Source organism: Natator depressus, chromosome 17 (assembly GCF_965152275.1).
Source record: "Natator depressus isolate rNatDep1 chromosome 17, rNatDep2.hap1, whole genome shotgun sequence".
NCBI classification, from domain to species: Eukaryota; Metazoa; Chordata; order Testudines; family Cheloniidae; genus Natator; species Natator depressus.
In genome coordinates, this window is record NC_134250.1 from 8,391,003 (window position 1) to 8,403,360 (window position 12,358).

The window sequence follows — 12,358 nt, forward strand, 5'->3', positions numbered from 1 at the left end:
CTGAGGGCCCCAGGCCTGCAGCGGCTGAAGGGAACTTTTTCGAGCGCGGTGAACGTTTATTCCTAGGTTATAAGGGTCATTACACGGGGTGGTTTCTCGAGGCCGAGGACTGCGCGGCCGGAATTAGTGGGGCTTCCAAGCTGCGGCTGCTAAGGGGCGGACTCCTTTTCTTCAGCGGCGCATGCGCCTTGGAGGTGGAACGGCACAGCACTGTGTACCATTGAACGCTGAGTGTTGCGAAGCGGAGGGGGCAAGCGCTGCGTGGGGCGTGCTAGAATCCTTGCGCCTGTGGGGCCGCGCGAGGGAAGCGGCAGTCGCCATTTTGAAGCGGTTGCAGGGAGGCGGCGTGTGTAGCTGCTCCTGAGCGTCCGGCCCGTTCCCGCCGCTTACTTACCCGTTTACTGTACCAGCTTCGGCTCGTCACCGCCGCAGCCATTGCTGACCCTGCCATGTCCGGAGGGGGCGTGATCCGCGGCCCAGCCGGTAACAACGACTGCCGCATCTACGTGGGGAACCTGCCGCCCGACATCCGCACCAAGGACATCGAGGACGTGTTCTACAAGTACGGGGCCATCCGCGACATCGACCTCAAGAACCGCCGCGGCGGGCCGCCCTTCGCCTTCGTGGAGTTCGAGGACCCCAGGTGAGGCCCCGCCCGAGGACTCCCAGTGAGACCCGCCGCCACCTCCGCGGTGCTCGCCTCCGGGAGCGGGGCCGTTTCCCGAGCCGGGCTGCCTCGCCTCCCCCATGGCGAGCAGATCGAGGAGCCCTCAGGGGCCGCTCTGAGTTCCAGGCTTCCCGTCGGGGAGCCGCTTCGTTGCCGAGATATCGCTACGTCTCCTACCCGGTGGGGGTGGGGGGAGCTGCTTCCCTGTCGAGACACCGCTACATCCTCTCTCTCTCCTGGTGGGGGACGGGGACACGCTGGCCTGCCAAAACCCCGCTACATCCCGCTCCGTCCTGGGGGCACCACTCCCCAGCCCTAGGGACATGCCATGCAGACAGCGCTCCTGCTGGAGGGCCCGGGGACAGATCCTCCTCCCCCCCATGTCTGCCTAGACCTTTTTCCAGTGTCCTCGGCGGGCACCGCCCGGCCTTCGCTTTGCCGTGCTCTCCCCTCAGGTGACTGTCTGCCTCAGCCATGCTGCAGCAGCTTATCGCAGAGGGGGACGAGGTGAGCTGGGGCTTGGCCTCAACTGTTCGGGGCGGGGCTACATGGTGCCTGCTGGTTAGGGCGGGAAAATGGCTGCAAGGGAACAAAGGGAGGGAGGATGTGCGTTGTCCGGCTTGTGCCTCTGCAGTGCGGTGTGGCTGGGCCTCTGCTCACTCGCCCTTCTCTTGCAGGGATGCGGAGGACGCGGTGTACGGAAGGGATGGGTACGATTATGATGGATATCGTTTGAGGGTGGAGTTTCCCCGAAGCGGCAGAGGCACCGGCAGAGGAGGTGGCGGAGGTGGAGGTGGTGGGGCCCCCAGGGGCAGGTATGGCCCCCCGTCCCGGCGGTCTGAGTATCGAGTGATAGTTTCCGGTAAGTTGCTTAATACTCTTGGTTTGCTCAGGATTATGAGATCGATTCTTATGAGTTCAGTTGTGGCATGTTTACAGTCATTCCTTAATGGCAAAGGATGCTACACTTGTCAATTAGCTATATTGTATTTTGATATTGTGTGTATTTATTTGTTTAGCATTGTGCTATGCAGCCTCTAAGGAGCATAATAGTAACATTTTTGTATAGTGTGCATATTATGTGGGTTCCTGCTGGAAGACATTCTCTCAACTATAATAGGCAATTCCTTTACCCGGCAGTGGGAGGTGATGCATTGTAAATGGAAAGTAAATAATAAAAGTTTGTATTTGAAGTAATCTGGAACCTGCTTTTTGTTCAGGACTGCCTCCAAGTGGAAGTTGGCAGGATTTAAAGGATCACATGCGTGAAGCAGGTGATGTATGTTATGCTGATGTTTTCCGAGATGGAACTGGTGTCGTGGAGTTTGTACGGAAAGAAGATATGACCTACGCAGTGCGAAAACTGGATAACACTAAATTTAGATCTCATGAGGTAGGTTTCATGCTTTTTGGGGGGCCAGAATTGGATACACGGGGCTTAACAATAGGATTTGAAGGTAAGGACACGAAGTCTCTACTATACTAACATGCAGGTAGCTGAGTCTTTTACAATAAGATTCTCATTTAGAGTTTTGAGATCTATCTCTGTGTTTTTATATCAGTGTAATCAGTGTATCAGCATGCCTGAAAAGATAGCTAAAAATCTTAGACCTTTCAATCGAAAGTTCTGTCTATTTAATAGGGAGAAACTGCCTACATCCGTGTTAAAGTTGATGGCCCAAGAAGTCCAAGCTATGGAAGATCTCGGTCACGCAGCCGTAGTCGTAGCAGAAGCCGTAGTCGAAGCAACAGCAGAAGCCGCAGTTATTCCCCAAGAAGAAGCAGAGGATCTCCACGCTACTCTCCCCGTCACAGCAGATCCCGTTCTCGTACATAAATGATTAGTGATGCTCTCTTTTTGTAGAACCCCATGTTGTACACAGTTTTCCTTTACTCAGTACAGTCTTTAATTTTTTAATTCAAACTGTTTTATTCAAATTGGCTGAAGTGTTGAATTGCATTCTTGTGTAATATCCCTAGTGAGTATTTGCTCCTTAACATCAACATTCCCCTCATGTCTTTGGTAAATTGTATTTTAATTGATGTTATAGCCAGGATTGTTTAAATTTAGTTAAAGTTAACTACCCACACTTTGCAGACTGTGGTATTGCTGTGTAAATGTCTCAGTGTTCAGCTATGGTTTATACGAGCTGGGGATGTTGGGATGTTTGTGGTTAACTTGTTTCTTCTGGGGGATCTTATATTTTATCTTGCCTTTTCATGTGTCTTTCTGTAGACATATCTGAAGAGATGGATTAAGAATGCTTTGGATTAAAGGATTGTGGAGCACATGTCAATCATTTTAGGATTGTCAAAAGGAGGATTGAGGAGGATCAGATCAATAATGGAGGCAATGGTATGACTCCAAGTGCTATTGTCACAGATGAAATTGGCAGTATTGACCTTATACCATGGTTAAATAAGTATATACATACACCTTATCTTGTAACTTTTACAGGCATGTTTTAGTTACTGTAGACTACAATTGCTCTTTTCTTTAAAACCATGTTGGCAATTGTGGCTAAATTACTTGCTTTTGTATCTCTATTCCATTCTAGTTTTAAAAAAAAAATCAGGGAGGGTGGAGTATACTGGTTTAGTTTGTCATGCTGCATTCAGTTACAAATGTTAATATGACGTAGTGCTGGTACATTTGTAGATGCAGGGAATCTTGAAACCAGATAGAGTATAATATCAATACTGCTAAAATCTGCATGTCCTCTGTGTGACTGATACAGCGTTTCTATTACATTTTTTTTAAGTATCAGAATGAAAACAAAATATAGAAAACTTGGCTGGGAATAATTCCTTAAATCTCAACCCTTCCCCTTCAGACTAATTCACAGTTGACTCACTAATATGTTTGAAAACTTCAGTTAGTTAATTTTGTTACCTTCCAGATGGGAATACTAGCTTTAGTTTAGACATATAGTAAGTGGATGGCTTTAGTGATAAACTTTTCCAATATCAAAAAAAAATTTTTGCAACCACAAAACCTGTAATACACCTTACAACAGTGACTATGTTGGCCTTATCAGTTGACATATGTAAATATTAGAATGTTTTCTCCAAATAATTAATATTCCTAAAATTTATCTGAACATCACCATTCAAAAGTTTGTTTTGGGGAATTGATAGTTATTAATGTACATCTCTTATTAATTGATGGCAAACATAACTAATCATTCCCCAGAATCCTATTTTTTCATTACAGTATCTAACTTTTTGCCTCCTCTTTTTTGGTTTTGCTGGTTATAAAGGTTTGGATTGGAGAGGGCTCACTGGATCCCAATCCTTGGAGCTGGATCATTGGATTCAAATCATAATGTGGATAGGATAGGGAGGCTGAATTACAAGGATTCATGGAGCGGGATCAAATTACCAGGAACATAGGAGTGGATTCCTGCCCCAACCAAACCGCATTCGTGTGGATTTTTTTATTCAACTCAATTGGCTATTCCAAAGATTTTTTTTCCTATTTTTGACGATTGGAGCCCTTAAGATGCACGATGGATTTTTTTTTTTCATTTTTTTTTTTCATTTTTTTGGTAAAAGGAGCAAAGCGAGGACCTGGAGAGGTACGCTGGAGCAATCTCCTTGGAAGGATTCAGCACGAGTAGATGGTAAACATTAAAGGGGAAAAGGGGGGTTTGTTTAAAAAAAAAAATCAGTCATTTCTCTAAATTTAAAGATAAATTGGAGTTAAAGATTAAGTAGGTTTTCAATTGGCTTACTGCCTTTTTTTTCTTTGACAAATAAAATTTTAAAAAAAAATTGTATGGTTGTTCTCATTTGTCAAATGTAAGAATCTTAAGGTAGTCATCAAAGTCCTGCCACAATGAACTACAATAAGACTAAAGGTTACACTTAACAGTATTCAGACAAAGGGGCTTTTATTTTGAGTTCCATAAAGGTCCATTTTTTCACACCAACTCTTAATGTTAATAGTTGAGGTTTTAAGCAGGTCGCTTCTTTTTAACTTTTAGGATTATATAGAGGATTTCTTAATTTGAAGAGAATACTGTGACGCATATTTTATAGAAAATGTTTTGATCAGTCACTCTTAACTGATCAAGCTCACTGATATTTTTTTCTTTTAAAATGAAGACAACCAAGGTTGGAATGGTATGGTAAGATTTTTAACGTTATAAACTGTTGTATCTGTTCTTGCTATTGTAATCTGATAGTTTATTGCCTCTAAAGCATCAATCTCTCACAAAATGGACATAGATTAGTTATTGAGGGTATACAGGAAAAAAGCACAAGTTTTAGCCAAGTTAACAAAACTTCTTAGCAACAACTTTTTAAAGACAAAAGATGTAGACAAACTTTTTTAGGGGACCATGCTATAAAGAGCAAGCTTGGTTGTAATCCTGATGAAAGTAAATAACTATATGGTAGGAAGGACTAAAATATGCTTCAGACTGTTAAAATAAAATGCTAAGTAGTTTAGATAATTGGGGAATTACAAATATTCAACTGGACTTCATATATAATATGTGTGAAGATTAAATATTATAGGTTGTCAAGAAGAAATCCTGAGAGGGTTAAACTTGTAATTAAACCATGATTGTATTGTAGGCTGTTGAGTAAGGACGCGTGGGTCTGTTACTTAGCTCCAGGCTAAGTCCTTTTAATTCCCACGGTGTGTCATTGTAGAACACACTCTTTGGTGTATCCGAATGTGACATTAAACTTTTCTAAATGGCTATAAAACATATAACCATGTATCATCAGAACTAGTTCACAGCCAAATTTATCTCCTTTTAAAACTTGCTATTACTTAAATTTAAATATAAATACACCATACACTATCAATAAAATCACTATATAAAAGCCATTGTGAAATGGAGTGCTGAGAGTAAGCAAGAGCGGGGGTGCAATATGTAAGATGTAATCACTGAGTAAAGATCAGAATGCTTACAGGATTAAGGTTAAATAAGATGCCAAAATAGATTTACCTAGTCTGATTTATAACCCTTGCACAGATGGGTTTCATAACCAACACTGACAGGAGAGCTGTCATACTATTAATTTTAAACAGACTAATGGTGTAAATATATGTTAAGATTTGATTCCCTTCAGAGGTGGTTGTAGGTTGTTTCCGGATGGCAGGGAGGGCTAGCATCCAGACTGCAGTGATCAAGATGTCAAGTACATTGCATTTCAAGGTGAGAATCTAGATTTTTATTCCATTAAATAGACTTGTGGGCACTGTTCTAATATGAAATTACTGGCATCAATGATGTTACTTTGTAAAGTGTAATGTGTGTGCTTCACAAATGTGGCACAATCTATACTGCATAAATGAGACTGGAATTTCTACTTGCTTATAGATACCGTTGTAGAGCTTCTCAGATGACAATGAGTAAAAGCATCCATGTGGGAGGGGGATATAAATTCAAGTAGAAAGCATATCACAATTGGGGTTTTAAAACTTTATATAGTAATCCTGTATTGGGGTGCAAGAGAGAGCAACATTACAAGTAATTTTCATATACTTCTAAAGGAAGTTGGGGGAGCAGGGATGCTTACTAGTGGAAGTACGGAATGATGGCAGCCCAGGAATGCTGTCATGATGTGTGACAATACAGCCCATTGTCCTTTGGCAGAGCTTTGTGCTAGAGAATGGCATGAGGTTAATCCTGGTAGGGAAGCTGACATTTTTAAAGGGCTATTTTAAAAAAGAAATCTGCCAAGAAGTTGAAAGTGACCTGACTTGCACTTCCCAGCAGTCTGAAAATTTGACAGGTAAGCAACATGTCTGAATAAATATACAGTGAGTTTTACAGTACATACTGGAAACCCATTTTTTAAACTGCTTCATGTGCAATTAAGCTATAGATGTTAAATACTTGAAAATCATTTGCTTCCAGGGTTATCTCAAAGTGGTTTGCAATCAAAGTACACTTAGCCCTAGTGAAAGACAACCACCATGGAATGGAGGGCAGATGTGTACTGCACCCTCTATGCCAGGAGGAGGAGGAGGACTTATTGGCCTGTTGGCTTAATATAAACACCTGCGCTTTAAAAAAATATTGCTATGGGCTTTTTTAGGTCCATGTGAAGCAGACAATACTTTCCTTAAAGAATCACTCAACAGCGTACTTCTAAGAGGTTGGAGGATGTTAACCTCTGCTAGTTTAAACAGAACAGCAGCATCTATTCTTTCACATATAAACTTAAATAGAAAGAAATGGAATAATTCTGAAGATGTTTCTTTCTTTCCTGCTGACTGCTGAAGAGAAATGATTCAATGGATTGGGTACAGGACATGGCAACTGGTGGTCCCTATTCCTGTGTCTTCCATAAGTTTCCTATGTGGTAGTGGGCAAATCATTTTAATTTCCATTTTCTTTGTAACATGGAGACAATATGTACCTCACTACAGTGTTGAAGTACTGATGTTTGTAAAGCACTTTGAGATCCTGAAATAAAATTGTTATAATGCAAAATACTCTTTTCTTTCAATACTTCAAAAAGGATGTTTTCCAATCTCTTCTACAATTCTTTTAGCCAAAGTACACAACTAATGGACTACAGTGGCTTACTGACCTACAATTAGAGAAGGGTTTAAACTCTTAGACAGAGCTAGGAAAAGTGTTATATGGACTTGGTCTGTGTGAATCTGTCCTCTCCTGTATCCATCGGTGTCCTTGCATGCTGTCTTCGTATCATGTCTCTTTGGCTCCTTTCCTTTGACACTGTTGTTACCTAGACTGGAGGAGCCATGTAGACACCTGGACTACCAATAGAGTAAGGTTACACAAGTTGTGGCAGCCGGAGTATGCTCACCTTTAGACTTTCCTTGGGATCACATGCTTTGTGTTAAACCATGTGACTCTTGCACTTCCTAAAATTCAGGGTGAAGTTTCCAGTCATGCCTTGGGTATACATATGCTCCAAAGATAATAGAAGGATAAAGTTTAAATTAATGTGAAGATTTAAACAGACTGTTTTCATGGGGAGGGAAATGTAACTTAAAGCTGCCCGCATGGCTTTGTTTACCATATGAAGGACAACAACTCTTTTGCTTCCATTGGAGAAATATGCCATCATTTTGTTAACATCAGTTATAAATGTGATCTTCCCCTTTTTATGATCTAATGGCCATGCAAGGAAAACTGCACTGAGTTTTGAGCATCTTTCTCTCCCAGCAGTGCATGGTAGAGTTTGGAATGTGCTCTTTTTCTGCATTCCTGCATGTAAATCTTTTCAGATATCAAAAGTAGCAGCATCGCAATCTCAGTGTGAATCTGCTGAGGAGTAATTTCTTTCTTTCACACAGTTTCTGGGTTTTATCCCTGTTCTTTGCAGTTGCTTGTTTGTAATGGAATACACAGTGAAGTACGTTGTGCTGGGGGGGGAGGGGTTTTTTAAAAACTGGGGTTGATGCTACTGCAATATGGACTCTACCACTGGCTGGTTGGAAAATGTGGAGTCATTCCTTCCCCCCCCCCCCCCCCCAATACCAGATGGGGAAAAAATCAGCTTCTTTGGTGAAAAATTTAACACTGAGAACTTTTATAAATCTTTCACAAAAAACTTCCTCATTTCAGTTTGAAACCGAACATTTCAGCTACAGTGCCTCATGCATTTGTAGTTCAGGTGCCTAATGTCCTCAGTCTTCTCTGAGCTGGGCACTCTCTAGGCAGACAACATCTCCAGTGATGCACCATAGCTGCTTCTCATGCTGAATCACAGTGGTGCATCATGAGAATCCCTACCTGAGGTGTATCAACAGAGTTGTAGCCTGTGTGGTGGGGAACCTGACCCATAAAGGAGAATGGAGGCATGAGGCACCATGACAATATTTCCCATTTAAAATTCTTAGTGTTTTTCTAAAAGTCAGAATTTCCTCTGGAAAGCCCTTCTGGAGGGGGGAAAAATGTTGAATCCATAAAAATTGGCAAGTGAGCCTATCTAAAAGCATTCATGCCATTCAATGCAAACTACTTACATGTCTCTTTTGTCTGACATGGTGAGATCACACTTCAAAGTTTTTCATCCTGGTTGTGCCAAATAAAACATCTGGGTGGACTTGCCAAATGAACTGATAAGATTAGACTTCATTTTAAAATGATTAATAAAATATTGGTTCTCTTTTCTGATGTGTTTAACTAGAAAAGCAACATGACCGAGAATGGATCCCTGTCCTTTTACATGCTGTTTGTATTCTGTAATATTTTTGCTCACTGATACAATTTTGGTTGACTGCCTTTCTTGTAGTAGAACATCCAAGTGTTGGTTGCCACTGGGAACATAAAAGTCTTTGAGTTCCATAAGAGACTTTATCATGGATGCTTCATCAGTTAATTCCCCCCACCCTCTTCAAATCTGCATTCCTCAATTGTCTGACTTCCTGCAATTTAATTTACATCTCAGTGCAGAGTTAAGTGGTGGTACACGTTTCATGCCCCCTACTTGCCCCAACTTAGTTATTTCCCTGTTCCATAGGTTTTTGTCTTGATCAAATTTATCCACCCTCTAATAAATCTGAAACTAAATGGTTCTTCACTAATATTGCTAATATGATTATTGGTTTTGAATCCTTTGGGGAAAATGCCAAATTACTTTAATGTATCCCTGAATCTTGCTTGGTAATAGCTTGTTTAGGCTTGTCACTCACAAACTACTTTGTGGATAAGTCATAGATAGATTTGATACTTGTAGTGTCCACTGTATTCAGTGCAGAACATCCCTAGTCATAATATCTAAATTGAGTAGTGTAATTAAAACAGTGTTTGGTTTCGTAGCTTTACTTTTTAACTAACACAATGAAAATAGAAAATATACACTTCCAACCAAACATACTTATGTTCATTCCAGTTAACACACAACCTAAATTAACTTCAATTTAAAATATAATTTGTTTAAAATTGACAATAACTATGCATACAGTTATGAATGAATTAGTTGAAGGCCAAGTTCTGTGCACATTAACCAACTAATATTTGCAACATTCCCTCTTAAATAGGTATGCCAATTCATAGATGAGGAACAGAACAGGTTAAGTGATGTGCTTCTTACGCCAACACTGCAGAATTGCTTTGAAACTAGACAAGAAGTCTGAGTTATGATGTCATTACATAATCCACTATTGAACCACTACTCGAAGCAGAGTTTAATGTTTGAAACATCTTTAGTGCACAAAATCACAGCAGTGGCACTAACATAGTCATTAAAAATTTGAGACGGGCATAGTTCGCATGAGTAATTACCTCTCCATTTTAATACTCTTACTTTGTCCTTTAACCCACTTTTATATTGGTAAGTGGTTTAGCTAAATCTTCAAGCTTCTGGTCCATCATAAAGTGAACAGTAAGTTTCCTGACATCCAGTCCAGTAACTTTATCTGCTAGACCTCATTGGTTTGAGTTCCAAGATTTTTGGTTCAGCTCTATTTAATTGTAGTAGTTGCAGTTCTTCAGTATAGTTTTCTGTAAGTCTAGGCATTTTCTTTGTCAAATGACCTGATTGAACTTTGTCAGTTATTGATCATCTAGGTCAAATATTAAATCACTAAACAGGCACCAGTAAAAACATACTACTGTCACAGGGTGGATTTTAACCTGTGTCCTTTTATCTTATTACCACTCTGATGTTTCCCTATTATAGCTGTGCACATCTGTACATTCTCTTGAAAAATGGTGCAGTGTCTACTCAATTTATTTTTAAAGGACAAGTTGGACTGTGTAATCTTAAGTGCATTTTGAGCCTTTATCACAGGTCTGACAATTGTCACATAATGTTCTGACATAAAATTAATTCCACATAGACTCTTCAGTGTTAATGTAAATAGAATAACTTGGCAAAAGAGGACAATGAGGAATACATTTTAGAAACAGGGCTTCAGGTCCCATGCCTCGTAACTCATCCCTGTAAATTGCACATTCGTTTACTATGACCTCACTCCCTTTTGCATGTTGTTGGAATTGTGTATGTCTTTAAGAATGTGGGGAAGAGTGTTTATAAGGCTCTGAGTTTTGGATTATGGGCTACACACTTTGCTTCTAATCTCAGGTCTGCTTCTGACTCACTGTGTGGCCTTGCGTAGTTCTTTAGAATCATGTGTGCTTTCTGCTAATCCCTGTGTACTGGCTTGTGATTAACCATACAGGCTGCTAGACACATTAATGGACAAATATGGATTATTCTGAAGAAAATTCCTTCATAAATGCCAAACAAATAATTATTTACTTTGAGGGGGTTTTTCTTTTAATTTAAAGAAAAGAACAAACAAAATAGGGCAGTTAGAGTTCAGGAAGGGTAGAAAAACAAATGAAATCCTTCTTTGGACGGTAGAGCCATCTAGTGGGCAAGATCGGTGATATTCAAATAACTTTTTTAAAAGGTGTGTTTTTGTTCTGTTTTTTGCTAACAGGTTGTGTGATTTAAAAAGACAACTTGAACTTGTTAGTGTTCTGTTTTATTACATTCTCTAAAATAGGAATGTGTGGGAAAACTCAGGTTGATGGTAAGTTGCTACACTGTACTGGAAAGGTGTGTGTCTGAAATCTTAACGCATACAGCCTGTCAGCCAAGTGTATATTTGTTCGGGAGTTAAACAGATGTTAACAAAAGCAAACACCAATTTTAACAGTCACCCTAAAATCCTCCTCACAGCCTCTCAGCTTTCATTCTCTCATATCACGTTTCTAGTTCTTAAGTTGCTATTTGAGTTTTCCAGGGTAGCCAAGAAATGACTGACTAATGTAAAAAGTAAGTGGTGCTGTCTGGTGGGGGAAGACTTCCTTTACTAAGAGCTTTCTAAAACTAAAGAAATGGAAAAACTGACCAGAAGTCTCTTTTTATACGCTTCCCTAGGCAGAAGATATACTGGGAAAACAGCTAAATATTTTAATAAACATAACCCCGCTACATAATACATAAATGTCAGTTTAGCGTCTGTGTCCATAGGGCAGGTGCTGTATCCAGCAAATACTTTTACATCTGTGTTGTAGTTTGCCTCTAGTAGCTATAGCAGTTCCGCTGCTATTAAATAAAATGTTATCAGAAACTCCACGTTTATAATTCACTAAGAAAATACCTCTATCTGACCTTTAGACTACTTGTTCACTAAGGAACCAGATGGATTTATATACATATTTGTTTTCTTCAGCACAGCAATGCGCTGGCTATTTTTTAAAAATACCCATGCTGCGTGTTCAACGATAGCTTTTACCCCAGAGTTCCCAGAACTCTTCTGTAGAATACTTGTCAGTGGTTTTCAGACTACTGCCTGGTCACCTTGTGCTGTCTGTCCTTATTACTAGAGAACAGAATAGGCCAGGGGTTCTCAAACTTCATTGCACCCTGACCCCTTTCTAACAACAAAAATTGCTGCCTGACCCCAGGATGGGGGGCGGGGACTGAAGCCTGAGCCCAAGGGCTTCAGCAAGTCTAAGCCAGCCTTGGTGATTCCATTAAAACGGGGTCACAATCCACAATTTGAGAACTGCTGGAATAGGGGATGAAATGAACAGAAAAAGGAAAAGGTGCAAAAGGAAATTATAACTCTTTCAAAAAAGACAAACACATTCTTGCATTAGAGCTTTGAAAAATTCTAAGGCTTCATAAACTTCTTTACTTTTCTACAATGATGGTTAAAGTAGGGGGGTGACTCCCCCCTCCCACCATTTCAGTTAAACCACCATAGTGCAGACACTTTACAAGTGCAGATGTGCTTGT

The 12,358-nt window shown here is 40.6% G+C and overlaps 1 protein-coding gene across 5 annotated transcripts; it reads left to right on the top strand.

Moving 5' to 3' along the window:
• The first annotated feature begins 261 nt into the window (after nt 1-261).
• On the top strand, nt 262-7,113 carry SRSF1 (serine and arginine rich splicing factor 1). Of its 5 annotated transcripts, none has more exons than XM_074974969.1 (6): nt 270-643; nt 1,345-1,529; nt 1,888-2,060; nt 2,310-2,496; nt 2,904-3,023; nt 4,223-7,113. In XM_074974969.1, the coding sequence occupies exons 1-5, from the start codon at nt 450-452 to the stop codon at nt 2,924-2,926; spliced, it is 762 nt and encodes a 253-aa protein (XP_074831070.1). In that variant the 5' UTR covers nt 270-449; the 3' UTR covers nt 2,927-3,023; nt 4,223-7,113. The 5 variants fall into 5 exon arrangements, with proteins under 5 accessions (XP_074831071.1, XP_074831073.1, XP_074831072.1 ...); XM_074974968.1 differs by having other exon boundaries at nt 271-643; nt 3,928-4,229; XM_074974970.1 differs by lacking the exon at nt 2,310-2,496 and having other exon boundaries at nt 262-643; nt 1,888-2,124; nt 3,928-4,229.
• Nucleotides 7,114-12,358: the final 5,245 nt, after the last annotated feature.